The sequence below is a fragment of the Glandiceps talaboti genome, chromosome 11 (assembly GCF_964340395.1).
Source record: "Glandiceps talaboti chromosome 11, keGlaTala1.1, whole genome shotgun sequence".
Taxonomy (NCBI): domain Eukaryota; kingdom Metazoa; phylum Hemichordata; class Enteropneusta; family Spengelidae; genus Glandiceps; species Glandiceps talaboti.
In genome coordinates this window covers 16,234,652-16,259,921 of record NC_135559.1, presented here as the reverse complement: position 1 = coordinate 16,259,921, position 25,270 = coordinate 16,234,652, and the positions used below count along the sequence as shown (strand labels likewise).

Sequence of the window (25,270 nt, the reverse complement as noted above, 5' to 3'; positions counted from 1 at the left end):
CTCACTGTCACTTGTTTAAATCCGATGCCTACAGCTACAACATACCCTACAGCATTGACATTCAGGTCATATCCCCTGACATCAAGAAGGTTAAACTAAATTGTATCCATAATACAGGTCATACCCCCTAGGTACTGATGTGATTGTTATGGTAATCTAGGTAATAATATCTCTAGCACTTATAATTGATCTTAATTGTTACTTTGTAATCACAATCAGGTAATACCCCAAATACATAATTTATATAAATTGATACTTAGTTGTTGTAATCCATGTCATACCCCCTAGCACTGTTGGGGTTTATCTAAATTATTACTTTGTAGCCTTAACCGAGGCCATACCCCCTAGCACTGTTGGAAGTGATCTAAATTATTACTTTGTAGCCTTAACCTAGGCCATACCTCCTAGCACTGTTGGAATTGATCTAAATTGTTACTTTGTAGCCTTAACCTAGGCTATACCCCCAAGCACTGTTGGAAGTGATCTAAATTGTTACTTTGTAGCCTTAACCTAGGCCATATCTCCTAGCACTGTTGGAATTGATCTAAATTGTTACTTTGTAGCCTTAACCTAGGCTATACCTCCTAGCACTGTTGGAATTGATCTAAATTGTTACTTTGTAGCCTTAACCTAGGCCATATCTCCTAGCACTGTTGGAATTGATCTAAATTGTTACTTTGTAGCCTTAACCTAGGCTATACCTCCTAGCACTGTTGGAATTGATCTAAATTGTTACTTTGTTGCCTTAACCTAGGCTATACCCCCTAGCACTGTTGGAATTGATCTAAATTGTTACTTTGTAGCCTTAACCTAGGCCATACCCCCCAGCACTGTTGGAATTGATCTAAATTATTACTCTGTAGCCTTAACCTAGGCCATACCCCCTAGCACTGTTGGAATTTATCTAAATTGTTACTCTGTAGCCTTAACCTAGTCCATACCTCCCAGCACTGTTGGAATTGATCTAAATTATTACTTTGTAGCCTTAACCTAGGCCATACCTCCTAGCACTGTTGGAATTGATCTAAATTGTTACTTTGTAGCCTTAACCTAGGTTATACCCCTAGCACTGTTGGTATTGACCTAAATTGTTACTTTGTAGCCTTAACCTAGTCCATACCTCCCAGCACTGTTGGAATTGATCTAAATTATTACTTTGTAGCCTTAACCGAGGCCATACCCCCTAGCACTGTTGGAATTGATCTAAATTGTTACTTTGTAGCCTTAACCTAGTCTATACCTCCTAGCACTGTTGGTATTGACCTAAATTGTTACTTTGTAGCCTTAACCGAGGCCATACCCCCTAGCACTGTTGGAATTGATCTAAATTGTTACTTTGTAGCCTTAACCGAGGCCATACCCCCTAGCACTGTTGGTATTGACCTAAATTGTTACTTTGTAGCCTTAACCTAGGCCATACCTCCTAGCACTGTTGGAATTGATCTAAATTGTTACTTTGTAGCCTTAACCGAGGCCATACCCCCTAGCACTGTTGGAATTGATCAAAATTATTACTTTGTAGCCTTGACTGAGGCTATACCCCCTAGCATTGTCAGGATTGATTACAACATAGTTTGTAGCCTTAAATCAAATTCACACCCTCTAGTGTTGAGATTGTTCACATGGTTGTGACTCCTTAAACCATTTCATATCCAAATACATAATTGTTTTTAATCCCAACCATCATTTCAGTGATACTGAAATTCTTCTAGTACAAAAAAAGAGAAAGAAAAGAGAATAACCTCTTAACGTGATCAAAATATAAATGTTATTCTAACAAGTTATATACATAACACAAGAGCACAAACATGGGGTGATATGAAGTAATGACAAGGTTAACACTGATTGGACATCATCTCTTATCTAACCACGTTATCTGACAGATACAGTTTTTATAATGGTCGATTTTCAAGTTCCAAGATGCATTGTGTGTGATGACATCACTCATGTTGTTACGTTTTAGGGTTGTTTTTATCTTTACTACATTTGAAATAACATTTTCATCATGAAATTATGGACAGACATGTTGACCTCTTTGATTATGAATAGTTTTATAGAACAGAGACTAAACATCTTCAAAGATAGAGAATAGAGAAAGTTTGTATTTCTAAATCCACACACATGACAACCATCTCCCTGAGTAGTGTATGCTAAAACTCCTGCACATCCACAATACATGGCTTTGTATGGAGAAATGTGCAATGCATCTTGGGACCACCAACAGGTCTAGTATTTTCTAACCAATCAGAGTGAACCTTACACAAGGCTTCATATCATACTATGAATAATCTGAATGCAGTCAAATGAAATAAGTTATGATTGGCATTAACTAACATAAGTCACCAAGAAAAGTTTTCTCCTTTGGGCTAAGTGGTGAACACAAAAAATGGATTACTGAGAGCTGTTAATATATATAACATTGTATCACTATCAAGATTATAATATTCGAACCGTGATGTTAATTTTGTTGGACTGATGTAAGGCATAACTTATGCCCTTTTTAACCACATGTACCAGCATATGTGATATAACATAAATCGGTTTTCTATCACGTGATTTGAATTTGTGTTTTTTAGTTTGTTCCAATTATAACCATATATTTAAAATTTTTGATATCAAGATAATCTAAATTTAAATATGTGGATGCAAGTGGAAACGATAGGCTGTAAGATAAACGTTTGTGTCACGCTATCAGCCAGAACCACTTGTGGTTAGGAAGCCTGATAGGACTGAAGAATATGACGCATCTTACAGTCTAGTGGAATGAATTGAAAAACACAAATTCAAATCACGTCAACGAGAACAGATTTGTTCCAATCAGAAATCATAATATGTAATTACATTGACATTTTAAAAATATCTGCCGATAAAAAAAATGAAAACATTGAAAAGGTCATATAACTCTTTCTGTATAATTGATAAATATTGCATGAAATGTTTTTTTGAATTATAGATCAGATTAGTGCTTTGAATTCAGATTAATTATGGTTTGATAGTGATACAGTGTCCCGGTTATTAATAATGTTGTGAAATAATGAAATGATAAAGACTTTGTGAGTAGACACATAGGGGAAACTCAACTACTTTGGGAATTATTAATTTAGTTGGGTTTTTTCGCCATATATTATCAACAGAACCAGCCTGATATATTGAAGAGTTCTTAGTTCGAATGTATACCCAATGAATTACAACTGAAACATTTCTTCAGGGTCTTTTTTTCAGAATTTGTTTCACCAAAATCTAGTTTTCGATAAAAAGATAGTGATCTATGTTCATTAATTCAATGATAGAAGATTGCATGACATGAAGTTAAGTTCACATGCAAAATAACCAGTTTTTTGTACGAATTATTGAGGGAACAATTTTGAAATCGAATGATGCATTGGTGTGTCTAAGGATTGAAAACGTAATTTTTGAAATCTGTCAAAAATATTAGTAACACTGTTACTTCGATGGGATGTGATAATAATATGAATACAGCCTATTTTAGTCTACCACACTAGAGAATCACAAAGTCTTGGGGGGAAAATTTTGATAAAAAAAAATTGTGAAATTTTCTATCAGCTCACTGGGCAAGGAGAAAGCCTTACAGGGTGATCTGGTACATAAACAGTCCTTACTGGCTGTTGGACAACTGTGGTGTGGTGAATGACTGGGGACGGGCTATACTGCGGAGTGAACTGTGTCATCGATGATGGGTACGTTGGCTGTGGTGTTACGTACTGTGGAGCACTCAGGTGTGGAGGCTGTCAACAAAATAAAAAATACAGCAAATTATAAATAAATAATACTGAAATAAATCAATTAAAAGAGAGCTGCAAATTCTGTTAATAAAATATCAGCATATACATTACTAATATAATATTTTTTTCACAAAGTCAGAAATATCTAAACTTTTGCTGTGTTTCACTATCTGTGATTTGAAAGAAATTTCTTTATTCAAATGATCTTATTGATATGCAGACCTATGCAAATTGAGGTCACTATGGGTCACTAGTCCATACCATGTGACATGATCTAAGCCAATCACTGAAGGCTGTATGAAAATGATGTGTTATAAGAGTAACTAATGAGAAGTGTTGGAATAGTAACGAACCTGGTAAGTATAGCTTGGTGTTGGTGTGTAGGGAGGAGGTGCACCTGTAGGACTTGATGCTTGGCTGTAAGTTGGAGATCCAGTCTTGGAATACATGGATTGATGTAAACTACTGGACTGGGCTGCTGGTAAATAAGTACCTGCATTAAAAGACACACAGTTATTGTTTTGTATGATACACATAAATGCACACTGAGTCAAAATTAAGTGATAAACCAACCCCTGGGAATGGTATACCAAGAGGTTTTGACCAGTGAACAAAATATATGCACAAGCAATAGCGAGTCAAAACCAACTGGTATACCATCCCCAGGGGTGGTTTATCGCTTTTATATTATACCAGAATATTGACAAAATTGAACCCCCAGAATATGAATAATTTACATAACAATAAAACTTTGACAGCTGGTCTGACGCAAACCAACTCACTGAACGCCGCGTGCCGGGCATACAAACGAGCAGTGACTGGATATATTTTATCTGCTACTTACTTTCAGACATAATCTGTACACTGATTGGCTCATTAAAAGAACAGCTAGTTATGAATAAACTGCCTGTTTGACTCAAGGTATTACTTGAAATAGTTGGTATATGGTATGCTTCAGTACTTGACTCAGAGTGTGAGTAGCTTAGAAGACAGACATAGTAGCTTTAATAGAAGACAGACATATGGTAAATGTAGTGGCAGGTTGATTACATGTACCATGGGAGTTACGTTGAGTTGACTTCTCGGGTTTGGGGATTTCCTACTCAGACTGATAACTGATACAGTGACAGGATCCAAGACAAGTTTTTACTTTGATTGTGGTAAGTCTGTCGGTTTAAGATCGCACACGTGCTTCATTTTTATGGCAGGACATGTTTCAAATTCAGTGTAGTTGAGTACCATGTGTGCTGCCATCGTCCTTAGGCAATGATTTGTACAAAGACACAATAACTTTGATTGGCTGTCTTCGAAATTTCCTTCATAACTTTCCATAGCTTACCTACAAATCGCAAAGTTCACTACCACAGCGGACTGCGATGTTTGAAGCAGACGATAAACTGAACTACAAGTAGTACTTGTAAACATCATGACTTGGAAGCATGCCAACTGTGCATTTATCACTATTTTAGACTAGTTGGCATGATGTCTAGACCAATCAGATCGCTCAATTTGCACCATCAATATACTGGTATAATAATACTTGATTTTGAACCGATTTAACCTGGCATGGTTACCATTGAGACAAACTGAAGCATTTCAAATCCATTACTGCATGGCTGCATTCTTGAACCCTGACTTTAGGCCCAATTTCTGTCTCAACAAATTATTACCCAGGTCTTGTTTATTTAATGAGGACTTTGTATACCAACATATTTTGTTTAGCAAACATCTGGACACTTTTCGTGTGATTCACCAAAAACAGTGCAGTCATAATGATTGCACATTTAAACTATCTTTAAAGGAGGGATCGCTCCTACATATAATGTTGAAGCTCTGTTTGCCAGTGTAATTTGTACAACGAGGTTTACCGGGTATATCCCGCTACATGGCGAAATAGTCCATGGAGAATGTACTAGTAATGCTACAAGGCAAAATAGTCCATGTTGAATGTGGCATCGTCATAGCAGAGACCTAATGCACTTTGTGACTTACAGTTACACCATTGAATTAAAATAAACCAATTGAAGAATCTACTATGTTGGGACAGGACACAAAAGTAAATCCACTCAAATCCACATCTCAGTTTTCATGTGGGGACAGAAACCAGGTTTTGATTTGATTTTACTAAATCGATTCAGTTTCTATTTCGAAGTGATTTATGTTGAGACAGGGTTATATAGGGCCTGCACATTGTAACAACGTTTCCTATTTGTTGAAATATGACACATGACACACATAAGCTAATCACAACATGTTTAACTTTTAAGTTTTATGTAAATTCATCCACCATGTTTTTCTAGTTGATTGATGAAGTAAATACATCATGTCAAAACTACTACTGTGGTCATACAGTACAGGGTCTAACACGATTAGCATTGCTATTTTTTGACTCCTGTTATCCGATCTGATTGTTTTGCTACTTACTTATTTATGTTTTTTGATGTCATTTTTTTCTTTCTCTTTTTGATTGGGTAATAAAAGATATCATAATCGCATTTTATCGTATCATACACATATATGTACATTTTGTATTTTACCACTTGATTTAATTTAGCTAAATATGTGCAAAAGCTGCAGAAGTAACTCTCGTTATCATAAGTACATTATGCAAATAAAGTATTATCGTAAGTGCATACGGGGAAGGCAATTCCACACATCAATAATTTGTACTTTGAGTGGCTCTTTTGTTGAAAATCATATTGTTTGAAGTATAGTTACATGTATGGTTGGTGTTTTTATGGAAAATTTATGGCAATAGGTGTCATATTTCTATATTCAGATGTTGTGTACAGTACCAAAAACAGTTACTCTGAATGTGGCGGCCGGACTGGATAATTTATGTACAAGTAGTGTCTAATTTTCCTTTGCACTGTCAAATTAGAGTGCATATGACACATCTTAAGTTGCCATTTCGCCAAATTTTTCATGTGCCAAAATAATACAGTAGCCAATCAAAGTGATACAATCACACAGGTTTGATTAAATTTAACATTTTTTCTTACAATACTTATGGAAAAAAGTTTTTTTTTTAAATAATTTTTTTTTTTTTAAAGATAAGCTGGCATCTAAATAGATAGCATGTGACTTACATAATAATATGGATGTACATTTGTATTTATGCATGTTACATTAATGTCCTTGTGAAGCAATGATAGACAACTTTTATATATATATATAATTACCTATCAGAGCATCACCAGATGTGTAGTACAGTGAAGATTGATCCACTAATACACAAAGAAAAGTGAAAACTTAAAAACATTTTTCATGGAATGGAAATAAAATAACTTTTTTAAAAGTATTTACAATGTACTTTAATAGAATAATTTTGATTTCATCACACATATTTCACTGTTTTAAAATATGGAAAGTATATGCAAATCATATGCATGATTATGTTAATTAGTCTTCCTGCTTTCCTTTTCATTTGTGGAAAACATTAGTGTCACCTGACTACATGAAGATTTGTAAAGGTGAACAAATTAGTGTCACCTGACTACATGAAGATTTGTAAAGGTGAACAAATTAGTGTCACCTGACTACATAAAGATTTGTAAAGGTGAACAAATATGGAAGATATAATCTTCACACAGTTTTTATATCAAAGAACGTGAATTCACAAGGCATCCTTGCCTTTGATCTAGAGTCTAACAGTGTGTATTAACCATTCTACTGTACATGACCGTACAAAATCCTAACGAAACTTAACTCTGCGCCTTTGCTGGGTTAATCTGGACTATGCCCTCTCAACACATGTTTAAAGAGAACGACCAAGTTCAATATTCAAATATTAAAGTTAGATTTAATACTTTTTTTCACATAGCAACCACTTGTAGATACCGCCAGAGTCTTGTTGATTCTAGGTACCTGAAATAGAATATTACTGCCTAGGTACGTATCAATATCGAACATTCAATTTCTTGGTCGACACTATAACTTCCGCTCCACATGCTTCACACTCTGAGACATGGACTTGAGAAAATGTAACATTAGAAACGCATACAGCACTTCAATCTATCTATTACCGAGCTTGATCTGTCAAAGATGGATCAAAATGTTGCATTCACTTCTAAATTACCATTTCACTGTCCTATCGATTCTTGGAATCAGAGACAATATATTCTCAAATACTGGATTTTCCTTTGCATGTGTTATGAGAACATAGTCAAGACCAACCCAGCAGAGGTTCTAAGCTAAACTTAACTAGGACTTCTTTTACTTTAAACAAAACCATTGAAAATGAAGACACGATGAGGAGTTCACTGACCTGCTGATACACTGGTGTAAGGGTACGATGACCCTCCCCCAGGTCCTGGTATCACATTGGGATTAAAACCAAGACTTCCACTGTGAGATCCTGCACTGCCAGGTGGAGGGCCATATGAACTGCCTGTTTGGGAAGAGAGCAAGGAGAGATACATTCACTATTGGCAGTGTTTTTTGATGGGCGGTAATTTGGTAAAATCTACCAGGGTTCCCATATCATTTTACCGGGGTTACCCACCAGAATTACGACAAATTCTATGGGAAATACTGCCAGTTTTACCTCTTTTCCCTTTTCTGTTACCGGGGTTCCTCAGCCTTAGCAAAAATACTGATTGGGGATACTATATACCAGTTTTTTAGGGCCATACAATTTGACTCTGGTGACAGACAGCAAAATATGTATATATACTAATGGGATATTGTACACAAGTTTCGGATCATATGAACTGCCTATGTTGAATGACACTGTGCAAAATAATGATATCACTTCCAGGGGAATACAAATATGACTCATGAGAACACATACATATCTCAAATTGTTTTCAGATGGTTATATAGATATATGACTTAAAGTGGTACACACTGCATTTGTAAGTTTTTTACTCACTAGTGAAAATACTTACAAAAAACTTCGATGAAACTATTCTAGCATAACGTTAATGTCGATGTATGCCTTCAATGACATTACAATTTGTGTTCTGGCATTGTCACAACTGTTGATTGCATAGTAGGGAGTTCCTGTATATTCTTTTATATGTATAATAAATTATGTCATCGAATTGTCTATAAGTTAAATCCTAGTACTCAGTTTGAGTTCAGTTAATTGCAAGTGGTGAAATACATGTATACTTCAGTATGTAGAATACTTTGAGTACCTTTTAATATGCTGAAAAAAATTACACTCCAAAGCCATATATAAACTCAGCTTGTGCCCTGTAACTGCATTCAAACATGCAACAACACTTATAATGACTATTACATGGTATCATGGGTAACTGTCTGCATTCTATAGATAGCAAAACTGTCATATGAATTTGTTATCCAAAGCACTTACTGAATGTGTACATATTCAATATGATGAAAGAAATCATTGAATTTTAGTTGGCCAAAATTTTTACAACAATGGACTGACTGTATAGTAGGTGGTTTTTCAAGGGAGCTATAGGTGAAGAATATGAACTGGATAAGGCCCTCTAACATGCAGCTGATTTGTAACATTGATAACCAATGACCCTTGAGATGCAAGGGATTTGCAAAGTGTCCAGTTAAAAGACTGACTGAATATAATGCTACTTACAGTTGCTGGTTAGACCCCAGGTGTGATTGTGTTAGACCCCAGGTGTGGTTGTGTTAGACCCCAGGTGTGATTGTGCTAGACCCCAGGTGTGGTTGTGTTAGACCCCAGGTGTGGTTGTGTTAGACCCCAGGTGTGGTTGTGTTAGACCCCAGGTGTGGTTGTGTTAGACCCCAGGCGTGGTTGTGTTAGACCCCAGGTGTGGTTGTGTTAGACCCCAGGTGTGGTTGTGTTAGACCCCAGGTGTGGTTGTGTTAGACCCCAGGCGTGGTTGTGTTAGACCCCAGGCGTGGTTGTGTTAGACCCCAGGTGTGGTTGTGTTAGACCCCAGGCGTGGTTGTGTTAGACCCCAGGCATGGTTGCGTTAGACCCCAGGTGTGGTTGTGTTAGACCACAGTGTGGTTATGTTAGACCCCAGGTGTGGTTGTGTTAGACCACAGTGTGGTTATGTTAGACAGACTGAATACAGGTATAAGAATGTGTCTTATCAGTTGCTGGTTAGACCCAAGGTGTGGTTGGCTTTGACCTAGGTGTGGTTGGGTTAGACCTAGGGGTGGTTGGGTTTGACCTGGTGTGGTTGGGTTAGACCTAGGGGTGGTTGGCTTTGACCTAGGTGTGGTTGGGTTAGACCTAGGGGTGGTTGGGTTTGACCTGGTGTGGTTGGGTTAAACCTAGGTGTGGTTGGCTTTGACCTAGGTGTGGTTGGGTTAGACCTAGGGGTGGTTGGGTTTGACCTGGTGTGGTTACATTATGTCAGACCCAAGGTGTGGTTGGCTTTGACCTAGGTGTGGTTGGCTTTGACCTAGGTGTGGTTGGGTTAAACCTAGGTGTGGTTGGCTTTGACCTAGGTGTGGTTGGCTTTGACCTAGGTGTGGTTGGGTTAGACCCAGGTGTGGTTACATTATGTCAGACCCAAGGCATGGTTGTGTTTCACCTACATGTACATGTTGGTGTGGTTGGATTTATAATATAAACTTTGCAATGACTTACCAGTTGCTGGGTAGCCCCCAGGTGTGGATGGGTATGCAGGATTCATAGAACTTGATCTACAAATACAATAAAGAAATTTCACTGTCAGAAGCTGGTATCAAAGTGACAAAATAAACTGTAACAGTATTAGGAAAATTACTGTAGTGTTCGAAGCATAGCACAAATAATCAAGTATCAAACCTTTCTTTATTCCAATAACGTCACATACCTCTGTTTATCCCTGGAGGAGGGTTACAGAAATACAATGAATAATATGGGCATGGTTCACATACTTCAACCACATAGTGTGCACAGTACACAATGTATTGGCTAGTGGTATGGGTTGTTGAACATTAAAAGCCAGAGTTTCAATCCCAGGCTTATCTTTTAGTTCTGCCTGACAACTGTTTTTCACACATAAATTGTATTCCTTTCCCAAACTGAGCCTTTAACACAATTCTAGCACATACATGTACATGTAGTGTGTAGTCTTTAGGTTTGTGGTGTTGGTACATACATTGTGTAGAATGTAGTCTACGTTTGTGGTGTTGGTACATACATTGTGTAGAATGTAGTCTAGGTTTGTGGTGTTGGTACATACATTGTGTAGAATGTAGTCTAGGTTTGTGGTGTTGGTACATACATTGTGTAGAATGTAGTCTACGTTTGTGGTGTTGGTACATACATTGTGTAGAATGTAGTCTAGGTTTGTGGTGTTGGTACATACATTGTGTAGAATGTAGTCTAGGTTTGTGGTGTTGGTACATACATTGTGTAGAATGTAGTCTAGGTTTGTGGTGTTGGTACATACATTGTGTAGAATGTAGTCTAGGTTTGTGGTGTTGGTACATACATTGTGTAGAATGTAGTCTAGGTTTGTGGTGTTGGTACATACATTGTGTAGAATGTAGTCTAGGTTTTAGGTGTTGGTACATACATTGTGTAGAATGTAGTCTACGTTTGTGGTGTTGGTACATACATTGTGTAGAATGTAGTCTAGGTTTGTGGTGTTGGTACATACATTGTGTAGAATGAAGTCTAGGTTTGTGGTGTTGGTACATACATTGTGTAGAATGTAGTCTAGGTTTGTGGTGTTGGTACATACATTGTGTAGAATGTAGTCTACGTTTGTGGTGTTGGTACATACATTTATATGGTATATTTGTGTAACTATTATGTTCGCATTGACTGAACACCGAGATGGAATCTAGGCTTACACAGAGTGACACTTAACCTCAGCTCAGTCAGTGATTGTACAAACATAAATATTCACCAAGGTGCTAAAACCTTAGTGAATGCACGCCTTGAAATTTAGACAACTGTTTCCTCCGTAAGTATTTGGCAGCCATTTTGGATTCTAGACTGGCTTAATTTCACTACCATGTTGACAATGCTATTTCAAAAATTTGTATTCTGACCCTCGATTCTTAAAATTCTAACCTGAGAATGGGGTAGTTTTCTTGATCAAAATAACACTAAAGTTCAAAATGTTTTATTTTCTAGATATATTCTAGTATTACTTCATTAAATGTTCATAGTATTATGTTGTTGTGCCCGCCTTCCTGACCGGAGTTTAACCATTTGTATCTACATACATATACATATGTAATTCCTGTAACTGCACAGGATGCTGGGATCACCATGCACTTTGCAATACGGTGAGCAGAATTTTAATTTATCACACGTGCATAACTTTAGGACACAGGTTTAAATAATGAAAAGTACCTGACTTGATCAGTCTTCACTAATGCATGTACATGGAAATCAATTCTTTATATCTGTTTGACATTTGTCAAACAATTTTTAGTGGGGAAAGTAATATCTCAAACTGTATGAAAAATTTAGATTGCGACATGATAGCTAATTCATTGTATTGTTTAGCCTAGGGATTAGGCTATATAGCTTAATAATGTTGTTCATGAGAACATGTTGAGTTAGGTAGCCAAGTCTATAGTCGATATACTCTTTGAATCTCAAAGCATGCACGGTTTGACAGAAATCCGTAGAATACAAAATGTCCGCTCGAAGTCTCCATGAACCCTTTAATAAACCAAGTAATCTATTTTTGTTTTTTTATTAGAGTTTCTGAAACAGCATATATGTATATGTAAACGAGTACGGCAGAATACATATATATATCACAAGATGGCGAGTGAGAATTTTCGTGAACAAAGCATAATGAACACAACATTTTCATCTCACGTAATTCAACTGGTGACAACATAATGGAGTAGTCTTTTTAAGAGACTTGTTTACTTGACTACAACAGACCAAGTCAGACACGTAAAGAAATGAACGGGCCTGACATCCAATTGAAAGTCTTCCAGCCATACAAATTAGCGGTCAAAGGTTATTTCCTGGATTACTAGGGTTCACTCATGTGAACAAATTATTGACAAAAGAAGCTCTGTTGAGCTCAAACACATATTTACAGACTACACAAAGTGAGGTTGCAGAGAGTGTATACCCTAGTCGCCGCCTTACATGTACATTGATTTAAATTCACATCTCCCTGTTGCATACTATAGTATAGTTGATCCCTCTAACTTCTGTCACACTGCATTAAATTTTATGGCATATGGATGTACCTGTTACAGTAGAGGTGTTTCGTGCACGACCTCTGACCTGTGTCATCGTGTGGGATTAGTACAATCTATCTTGGTAGGCAGACATCATCCTTCATGTGTATGCAAATGCACAGTTGTGTAGTGACTGTATATATCAGATAAGGGCGTACACCATGACAATATTTTGTTCATTATTTTTTTTACTTTTATCTCTCAATATCGCTGTTCAATTATGCGATCTTTTAGATCTCGATTTGGATATATTCCGTATTCTAATACCAATACCAAAATATGCAAGTTTACATCAACGAACATCCTGACAATATTTTGTTCATTATTAGGTTTGAATATACAAAAAAATATGTACATTGTATTCTGTAATACTAACACCATATCAAAATACTCAGGTTTATGATATCAGAGAAGATAAGAGCTTTCATGACAATATTTTGTTCATTTTTAGTTTTATCTCTCTGTATATTGTTATTCAATTACATGCTCTAGATTTGGATATATTGTGTACACTAATAATATCAATACGAAAATACTCAGGTTTATGATATCAGAGTGTACACCATGGTAATATTTTATTCAGCTTTTATGTTTATCTCTGTATATCGTTACTCAAATAATTATTATGCGACCTTTTGGATCTAGATTTGACTATAGTCTGTATTCTAATACCAATATCGAAATATTCAGGATAACAACAGAGAATAAAAGAGTGTACACCATGACAATATCTTGTTCACATTTTAGTTTTACCTCTGTATGTTCTTGTTCAATTATGCATCCCCTTTTTGGATATATTCTGTATACTACAATAATATTAAAATACTCAGACAAGATAAGAACTTTCATGACAATATTTTGTTCATTTTTATTTTTCAGTTCTAAATTGTATCTCTGTATATTGTTATTCAATTTAGTGTTCTAGATTTGAATATACATATAGGTTTGTATTCTAATATCAATATCAAAATACTCATGTTAACATCAGAGAATATAAAAGTGTACACAATTACTATATTTGGTCTGTATATTATTTTTTACAGTCATGTGACCATATGGACCTAGATTCAAATATATTCTATAAATACCAATATCAATTTAATCTGGTTCACGGTCTCAGGGAAAATGACGCCAAATTTTGACACAAAAGAATATTAATATTGAATGTTGTAAAATGGAACCTGACAGATTTTGTCATAATTGGATTAATTTGCTTAATCAATTCCACCCACAGCATATCATTAATTACAAGCTGATAACTTACTAATTTAGTAAATTGTTAAAACTGTCACACACACACACACATACATTCAAACCAAGTTATTGTCTTTTGAACAGAAAATATGGATTATATACCCTGTTCTTTTCACAATAACAACAACATATGCCTATATCACTGATCGTGCGATGCTTGAAATACGAGATTCAAAACGTTCCAAATTGATATTATTTTTCCCAATTTTTCATAAATTATGCCTGAGGAGGTATAATTATATTATCCCCCGATATTTTACTTCATTCAGCCAGAAAATATACTCGTGACCTAAGGGGCCTTGTCACTATGAGTTGATAGACTCGTACCCTTAGGTCACTTGTATATTCCTTGGTTGAATGAAGAAAAATATTGTGAAATAATATATAATTAAGACCAGTAACTGGGGTTTCATCTGTTCTGGTTTGACATATGTCAAACCGTTTGCTTGCATTACTGGCAGTCAGCTCTGTAGTGATATGGATTTATTTATACGATAACAGGCTGTACTACATGTCACATCAATCAGTATTTCACAGATTAAAATTATTATGGACCTTTTGGAAACGTTCCAATAATATGCCATTATACAGTATTATAAAAAATTATAGTATGAAATACGAGGCAAGGTGAGTTTTAAATTTATACTAAAATGCTACCAAAGAAGGGGAAATATTTAAGAAAATATGTTTGGGGAATACAGAATAATATTATCCTTACTCATCCATGTTTTTTTAGTGTAAGAAAATACACGTACATGTACATAGTACGTGAGTGCCTTTACCTGTATAGGAAATAAAATGAGGCACATTAGCACTAGGCAGCATTTCCTACTTATACCGCAACTCCCCTTTGTGGTGATGACTTTCTCTGAGTATCATTTTATCACTGCATTCTCATCCCTTTATACTCACATATAAACCTGCATTCTCATTTAAATCCGGTCATAATGTTCACACCGTGGTATTGAACAACAAAGGCAGCTATGGTATTAGTAGGAAATGCAGCCCGGTGCTAATGTGCCTTGCTGTATTTCTTTATACAGTTGAACGCAGTCAGGTACAATGTAGATGTATTCTGTTGCACTGAAAAACATGGCTGAAGTAAAGACAGTAAAGCGTATCCTTGGAAACGTGTTAAAATATGAGCATGATTATGTTATTAGTCTGGATGCTAACATGATCTCTAACCCCGAAAGATTTGATGAGAGATTTCACTAGACTATATGTAACTCTGTTTTCAATTTTGATTAAGATTTGATGCATGCTCTCTTATGGGTTTTATGCATTATTTATATTAACATTATCATTATTATTATCATCAATGATTCATTTTTATTACAAAGATCGCAAGGAGTTCTTGATCATCATGAAAAGTCAACTGAACAGGCTTGACACATATAGGGCTATAAGATCTGACAGAGTTTGTCATGAAATCTCAGTTGAAGAGTTAATATTGAAGGCTAAGATCTGAAAGAGTTTGATCATGAACTACCAGTTAAGTTGACATTGAAGGCTAAGATTTGAGAGAATTTGTGATCATAAACAATCAGTTAAGTTGACATTGAAGGCTAAAATCTGAGAGAGTTTGTCATAATGAAATATTACTTGAAGAGTTGACAGTGATGGCTAAAATCTGAGAGAGTTTGTGATCATACTCAGTCACATATTTGACACTGAGGGCTAAGATTTCAGAGACTGTTTTGATCACAAGAAATTTCAGTTCTTAAAATGTCTTCCTTCTTCACGAAATGATACTAGTATCATTATTCAAGGGTACAACAAAACATACACGTATGTACATTTTGTACCATACCTTACAGGGAATTGTTGATTCACAGAACGCCGTCTTGGAAAATGATTCATGAGTCTAGCACAAGAAATGAAAAATTAACGAGGAAAGTAAAATGCAAGATAGCTTTTATGTAGTATTAAACATAGCTATATTATTTTATGATAGGTTAGATTGTCCTCAACACAGCTGAGCAACGGTGTAACACATCACATTGCTCTATGCATGGGGTTAATACAAAGATCAGATTTTAATGAAACAGTAGAATCTAAAACATCAAAAATTGTGAATAAATTGATCAACAATTTGTAAGACAAATTACAAACACAGTCTGCCCTGCAGCCGGCATGACTTTCCACTGAATCATAGCAACTTCTTGTGATATACCAAAATTTGATCTTCTTACATCTTATAAGTTACATCAGTGATTTTGCTATAAAATTTGAAAGGTAAAATCTACCTGAATTTCCCAAATATTTTACTGGGGTTCCCACCAGAATCGTGGTATTACATTTGGATATCTGTGCTAATGTTACGGATTTAATTCGTCATGCAAGTTTACATTTATGCAAGTCTTACACCCCCCCCCCCCCCCCTATCACTGGAATTCCACACAAAAAATTGTGGTATAGAGTGTGGTAATTTGAACCCCCTCCCTCCCACTACCTGGTTACCAATCCTTAGCAACAACACAGGCATCTCTGTAAACCATAACTACGGTGTTTGCTAAAATCAATTATTTTCACAGAATTTCAAATCATACGACCCAGATATAAAATAAAAACAGTGAAACCTTCTTCACTCAAAATGGCTTTAGGCAAAATTATCTCAGTTAACATAACAAGCGACCTATCGGTCAGAATAGCTCCGCTGGTTTTTTTTTAATTTAACTTTTTATTTTGGTGACATGTAGAAGTGGTTCAGGTCTTCAGCTCTTCGAGTCACTATGCAGTTTTGTTTTAGCGATGCAATAAAGTGGTTAGGGAGTGTACATTTTTAATTTCCAGGGGGAGGCCGGAGGATTTCTAATGAAGCAAGGGATTTTTATTGGTGGCCCCCCCTACAAAAACTGGTATAAATTATCTGGCCCCCCCTAAGACTTCTTGTTTTTATTTCATGGCCCCCCCTGAAACCACTAACAAAAATACGCACAGATGAAACACAGATACAGCAACACATAGATTTGCCAGCAGTTGCTACATGTATTAACTTATTCCATATTTATACTTACTTCAGAATTGAACCAGTGCACAAAGTTGTTGAATCATGGACACTCATAAAATCACAAATAAAGACTATTATTAGTTAAATTGGCTGACAGGATGTCTACTTACAACTGAGGGGTGACAATAGACTACTGGTCTGGCTACACTTTTTCTTGGATTTTTAGCCCATCACTGACATAAATAAATTAGCAAATAAATGAACAAGTATATATATATATTACTTATTTATCACAGGTTTGGAAAAAATAGTGCAAAATTGCACCATGAGGAAACTTTTTTCCATGTGAACATATTCAAATTTTAGGATTAATTTGCAGTGGTTGGTCACACAATCATTTATTATTAATTTAAACACTTCATAAATTATACATTTTAGAAACATTTTTAATTGCAGTGCAAATGGAAAACATGTTATTTAAGATTGAAATACATATTAAGACCCTTCCTATATTATAGTATTCATATTATCTCTACGCAAAATATAAAACACTTCTGGACTATATTTCAAGAGACTTTAATAAACTGATGCGCTGAGGGGGGCAGTACATGTATCACTTCAAAGGGTTGAATAATATTTTTATGAATGCATGGCTTGTTATGAATACATTCCTCACCCAGCACCTGTGAATAATTTTGTGTTTAATTCAAACTCACAAAAGCTATCATATAATACTTGAACCCTACCATGGTGATAGAATGAAAATTTATTGAAACCCATTACAATATTGGTGAGCTCTATATGGAATTTATTAGGGATTCATGTATACAAAATGGCTCAAAGTGCAGTTACTGTTCCACTACAGATTGGGTATCGCCATCTATGAACAGAATACCACATCCTATGCCAGATATGCACAACCCAGGTCATTATATGGATGTGTTTGAAACACCAAACACAAATCGAACTGTTGATGACTACCACAACCAGGTGCTAACTTAAAAAAGCTCTATGTTTCAAAACAATTAAATGATGAAGTTGCTATTTCTCGTTTTGCTGAGAAATATATTGTCAGTGTGAACAGTGTTAAAAACTACATTGAACTTTTGAGAAATTTGGAGAGGATGAAAAACATTAGATCCAGACATCGGTTAGAGGTACAGAAGAAAAGAGAAAACAAGAATTATAATGACTATGACTGGTTGCAGTTATTCATAAGTGGAACTCTAGAAAAACTGAACGTAAAAGAGCTACATAAATATCTAGACAAGCATAAATTGCCAAAATATAGAAAATTAAAAGGAGAAAAAGTAGACATAATATCAACGCACATACTTGGAACACCTGAATTTAGGTCAAGAAAAGTGACTGCAAATGAACTTCAAACTACAACTACAGACATCAGTGATACAAATAGTAGTGACTCTGAAAGTGAAAATGCTATAATAGGTGTTATAGACAGTGATGATTGTTTTACTGATAACTCTGAAACTTCAAGCACGGCTGATATCTCAGACAGTGATTGTGATGAAACAAGTCCTACACAATTTCATGGGAAAGTTACCTTGAGAAGTGGCAGAGTCGCCGGTCAATTTTTGTTTCACTGAATACAAATATTGTGATTTAATAGGTTTGTGCACTGTTTTATCATCAATCCATGTTAAATGCTACTTCTGTAGGACATTGTGCACAGTCAAGTGTTGGGTTTTGCCTATATTTTATTTTATATACATATCTGGCACTTGTCCATCCTGACATTCAGGTTTAGGTTGTTTTTTTTGTGGCCCCCCCTAACAAATAGTGAAATTTTTGTTTAGCCCCCCCCTAATTTTTCTTGAGAAAAATTGGTGGCCCCCCCCTGAAAATCCTCCGCCCCCCCCTGGAAGTTAAAACTGTACACTCCCTTAATAGTGGTTTCATATGATGTCTCACTATAAAACACATTTTACACAGAAGTTGGTAATGTATTGTACTTTTATACCATAGTCACCATTTTATAACAAAATCTACTGTTATGAAAAATTGCACAAAATCTCAGAAAAAAATGACTGGGAAATGCACACAAGAAAAAGAAAAAAAGAGGATTTTGAGGTTGGCTATAAGTAATTCCAGTGTCTTACAGCTGTAACCCTGGAAAATTTTAATGAAGAATGAAATAAACTAGGGATCTAAAATAATTTTGAGGCAATTTGAATTTCAATTTTCTAACAAATTTACAAAGTCAACAACATTCAACTTGTTCTAGTTGTGGTAGATATATATAGGGAAGAAATGTATTAATCGCCATCTTAGTTTCCGTACGGCGACAATCTCAAGTCATGGAAGAGAGTCATTCTCAGCCATACGTTACAGTGGTAACACTCGTTCATGTTCGGTTACCTTTCACAAAGAAAACACAAAGAAATGGTTGAAATGATCTTTTTTTTTATTTCTTTTCATCACAACAACAAAATCTGCGTGATCAAAAGTGTTGTAAACTAAACCAGAAAGAATTATCGGACTGGCTAAACTTCCCGATGAACTGGAGTAAGGTCCTACTACTTCCAAGTAAGCCTCGATAGTACTATAAGTACGTGAGAAAATCGTCTCAAACTAGCGATACGCGATACAACTTTCAAAATATAACTTGACATGTCTTCATTTGTTAGAGTTATACAATTCAAGACGGGTTTTCACTCGAAAACAACAATTCTGTGAATAATGACACTCTGAACGCAGCGATTTCTCGGACGATGTTACCACTGTAACGTATGGCTGACAACGACTTGCTTCCGGGTTAGTCGCTCGTGCATACGGGTGGATTGTCGGCGATTAATACATACATCGTCTGATATTTTAATTCACAGTGTTTCTTGTGACCGGCGCCTGTCAGCAGACTCTGCCATTTTTTTCATCATTCCAGTGTATTTAAACCTTGTACTTGACATTTCGCAATATTTATAATTCTCAACAAAATACCTCAACATGTCTCACTTCGCTCGTACTCAAAGCAGCCCCGCGGTATGATCACTGACACTGATGACATGATGAGAGAGAACCTTTTCGGATTTACATGTAAAACGGGGAAAGATACAAAAAACATGTACGCAAAACATAATGCAAAGTCTGAAGCCAAATTAAAGTTGTAATTATTTTAATTTATTTTTACTTGGCAAATATTTGCATTTTGGAAAGGCAAGACACGTTCATGTCGTTTAACTTTACATGTGAACTGTCGGCCATAACTTCAACCGCATGCCATGCCTGGCATGCCCTTCCTTACGCAAGTTGTCTGAATTCTGGTTCACTGTCATTCCAAATTGCACGACAATATAGAATTAACCACAAGTTACATGTTATCTGAAAACATCACACTTTTATAGTGGGTCTGAAGTGTGATTTTAGTGAGTACCAAGAACGTCCTGTGTTGATACTCAAGATACTTGCTGTGGAAAATCGCTCGGTCAAATGAGGTCACCTTCAGCTTCTGGTCGAATCAGGATAGAGTATGCAAATGAGGATGTTGCGGACTGGCTGATTACGTAGAAGGGTGCAGAATTGGATTTGAAGTTTACAACCCTGTTTCGAACAAACGCTTGTCATTTGGGCGCCCAATGCGTAGAATTATGACTATAGCACATATTACGTTGCTTGTTTGACGTCAATAGTGTCTTTTGAAAAGTGGCAGTATACTTAAAGTCTCGTCGACTGATTTCCAATATGGCGTCGGTCATTATGCTCATTAACATATTCATTTTTTTTTCAAATTACCAAAAAAAAATCATAAAAAATAAAAATGAGGATGTGCTGACTTGAAATTAACAAATCTGAGTAAGCTACCCCCTGCGCATCAACATGCCAGATATCAAAGCAATCTAATAAGAGGTTTTCAAGGAGTTGATGAAAATGACATTTTATGAAAAAAAATCATAAAAAATTGAAAATGGCACAGATCAACTTGGCATGAACAAATCTGAATAGCCTTCCCCCAGGGAACATGCGCACCAAATATCGAAGAATTCCGACTGTCACTTTCGGATTAGATAGTAAAAATATAAAAGTTTGACGGACACCTATGATTCACTCTACTCTCTATACCTCAATACCCACCTATACCTAAAGCTACGCTTTCAGCTTTCGCTGACAGCGGAGCTAACAAAGTACAAACTGAAGTAGGAGTATGAATAATCCATTAGTACAGGGTCATGTCAGGTCACAAGGTCACTCCCCAGTGACACTGTGGTCATGTGGGTCATGCCTCCCTTTGTAAACACAACAAAGAAAGTGTAAAGTGTACATTTCTCTGGTATAACTTGACAGAAGTGAAATACTAATGATCAAATCACTACGTGATTAGACTTACTGAGTACAAAAATAAGAGTTTCCAGCAATGGTGAAATTTTAAAAAGAATCACATACAGTTTTTAATGTTCATCCGTTAGCATAGACAGGTAAATCAGCACTTGACAAAATTCAACAGTTTCCCACAGAATACTGATTATTTTAACCAGCAAAAATATTCCAGTATTTACCTCTACCATGGTTTTTATACATGAAAAATCTTAATATTGTATTTGCATTTAAATAATCTGTACTATATATAGTTGGAATTAACAAGGGATTTCCACTAAGAAAAAACATTCACTTCACATTAGTCTACTGATTTAGAACTAACAATAACAATACATGCATTAGTACTTGTGTTTTAGTAGGACAGCTTAAACACCTACTTCACACAGAAAAGGTATTATAGTGATTTAGAATTTACAATGACAATACATAGCCCTATACATGCAGGTATTTATGTTTTAGCAAAAGCTTCTACTCAAATAAACACCCACTTCACATTGAAAAGTATTATCTACTGACTTGGAATTTACCATAAACTAGGACCAAGCCTTAATATACATGATAAGTAGTGGCTTTACTAAAACATCCACTGCACAAAGAAATGACAGTATTACTACATTTTGATTTGAAATTTACAGTGATAGAAGGATGGAACTTATATACAAATATACATAAGTAGAGGCTTATACTAAGACAGCCCACTGCACACAAAGAAAAGACTACATATATTATTTGAAATTTACAATGATAGACAGATGGAACTTATACATAAGTGGTGGCTTACTACTTGAACACACTGTTCCACACAAATGGGATGTACATGTAGCAATATACAGGTACATTATTCATGTACATGTACAATGTATTATCAATTTGGAATTTAGTGGTACAATAACAGTATGACAGAGCACAGTCCCTTATTAATACGGGAATGTGGACAAAGCTTACATATTATGTATATATATGTGAAGTAGGGGTTGACACTCAAACATCCATTGCACACAGAAAAGACATAATATACTTTGATTTAGAATTTGCAATGCTAGAAGGATGGAATTTTACATACATGTAAGTACATGTAGGGGCTTATAATCACATATCTACTGCATACAAATAAGTAAATATATTTTGATTTAGAATTTAAAATAACAGTAGGAAGGAACTTCTACTGGTATATATATAGAATTTATAAACAGCTGATTACATGGCAAATATATGTGCATGTATAATATATGAAAACAATGTACTTCTACAATATACTGTAAATAGATATATTTTCGCCACTAGAAAATTTTGCAAAAATATCTCAGATTTACGGTATGTATATGTATATCACTGTGGTTCAAATGGCTAGGGTACAATGCACATTAGGTTTGTATTCTTCCATCTAGCTGGAATGTCTATAGCAAATGTATATGGAATTAATTTCTACTATTTTCAAGAAATCACTGGATGGAACCCAATAGTGACTACTAGATACATGTAATGTCCTGAGGAAAATCTACTTCTACATTATCCACACGAAGTGTGATAAGCCCTTTGCTAAATTGAAACCCTTTATGAGTCATGGTTTCTACATGCATTGCGGAGTTACAAAAGTAAGATTACTAAAGATTTTGAGTCATAATTTCTACATGTAAGGCTGACTTAAGATTTACCGAGATTTGTTTTACATGGAGCTGATGATCCAGTCAAAAATACAGAAATAGTGTACTTTATAACGAAAAATAAAATATTCTGGAAATGTTCCTTCTGAATTATCAATACATGTACTATCAGAACAAATATGTTTCAAGATCCTTGGCTTGTGATATAGTATTCTAGTGAAGTTCAAAACTTGATTGCGGTCATGTCAAATACTAGTATAAAAGATACATCACTTGAAGAATAGGGCCAATCATTCATAAAAAACAACAGCTTGCCTTTCATATGCTGTGTTTTTTGCAAAGGGCTTTAAATTGTAAGTAGGTAAAATCCACTGGGGTTCCAAAGTCATTTTAGATTTTTTTTTTACTACGGTTCCCGACCTAAATTATGGTACACTGTTGATTTTTATCCTTTTTGTTACTAGAGTTCCCGAACCATATCAAAATCATTGAAATACATGCAAGGAAGAAGCTTAAAAACAGATCTGGCCTTGAGTGCATGTTACATTCATGAAAACTATATATCCGTCGTCGTATTAATAATGTAAAATGCAATAACAATATTATAACGATAAAAAATTCATAGAAGAGTCCATTTGCGCCGGTGGTGTAGAAGGACTGCTAAAATATGCATGAATGTACTGGCTGATTTGTGACTGTTAGGTACGGGTTTGTAAGATAAATAGAAGACTCTCATTTCTTTCTGACATGTCTGCTTAGACTTGTAATTGTGAAAGTCTACGTGAATACAAATGAATACAAGATATTTGTTATAAACGAGTGTAGCACATAGAGAAAGTACTTTATTTCACTTTTACTGGTTGTAATGTGAATGCTATAAACGAGTGTAGCACATAGAGAAAGTACTTTATTTCACTTTTACTGGTTGTAATGTGAATGTGCTAAATGAGTGTAGCACATAGAGAAAGTACTTTACTTCACATTTACTGGTTGTAATATGAATGCTATAAACGAGTGTAGCACATAGAGAAAGTACTTTACTTCACTTTTACTGGTTGTAATATGAATGCTATAAACGAGTGTAGCACATAGAGAAAGTGCTTTACTTCACTTTTACTGGTTATAATGTGAATGCCATAAACGAGTGTAGCACATAGAGAGAGTATTTTATTTCACTTTTACTGGTTGTAATATGAATGCTATAAACGAGTGTAGCACATAGAGAAAGTGCTTTACTTCACTTTTACTGGTTATAATGTGAATGCTATAAACGAGTGTAGCACATAGAGACAGTATTTTATTTCACTTTTACTGGTTGTAATGTGAATGCTATAAACGAGTGCAGCACATAGAGAAAGTGCTTTACTTCAGTGTTGCTCATAGTAAGTCATTGATGTTACATATGCAGACAACAGAATTTGCATTTTTGTTATTTATTTCCAATTCCTTTTGTATTTCTGTTTCCAGTGGACAGCTAGATGTACATATAAAGGTACTTCATTCTACTTTTTCATGCAGTGATATTTTCCTGATAAGATAGTGAATATGAACAGCTGATTTGCATATACCATTGCTGTATAAATATCAACTAATGATTTAACAACAGCTGATTTGCATAACAGTATACTATTGTTGTATAAATATCAACTAATTATTTAGGAAATCATACATAGTACACTAGTCTAGAATGACCCAGGAAGGACCCTGTAAATTAGTGTAAATTATAGCATTGAACACACTACTCTATCAAGACCTTGACAAAACCCTAGGTAGGATCTATTACCATGAACTGTAATGGAAAAGTACCCAAGATTATAGAAAATTATTAAAACTGAAATTAAATAAACAGCATTACCACACTACAAAATTCCACTGAATTATTCCACAATATTGTTAAAGTGGCCATATGGATAAGGCGTTGGTATTTATTTTGGATTTTTAATTTATAAAACAAAAACAATTTTATTATGGCTTTCTACTTGAAAAACGAATATGAAACAACATATGCTAAATACATAGCAAAAAGGTAACACATGTGTGTATATGTAAAAAAAATTACACATTTGTATGTATTAATTTTTTGCAATTTGTTGAGTTACAAACAAGGATTTGGCATGTTGTTTCACATTCATTTGTCAAGTGCATGTAGGAAGCTACATGTATAACAAAATTGTTTTAAAAAATAAAAAAATAAAAATCAATACCAAATCCTCACTATATATGGCCACTTTAGAATTATGCAGGGAGAAACTGCACTTAGGATATATAGTACACCA

General features: G+C 35.2%; 1 protein-coding gene across 1 annotated transcript in view; it reads right to left on the bottom strand.

Moving 5' to 3' along the window:
* LOC144441922 (uncharacterized) overlaps positions 1 to 25,270 on the bottom strand; it is a 46,197-nt gene that overhangs the window by 7,064 nt on the left and 13,863 nt on the right. The window contains exons 2-6 of the mRNA XM_078131187.1: positions 10,294 to 10,349; positions 8,011 to 8,133; positions 6,926 to 6,970; positions 4,097 to 4,236; positions 3,591 to 3,746 (exon numbers count right to left, since the gene is read on the bottom strand). Of these exons, the coding sequence (XP_077987313.1) occupies positions 3,591 to 3,746; positions 4,097 to 4,236; positions 6,926 to 6,970; positions 8,011 to 8,133; positions 10,294 to 10,339 (510 nt within the window). The 5' untranslated portion in view covers positions 10,340 to 10,349. The remainder of the gene's footprint in view (positions 1 to 3,590; positions 3,747 to 4,096; positions 4,237 to 6,925; positions 6,971 to 8,010; positions 8,134 to 10,293; positions 10,350 to 25,270) is intronic.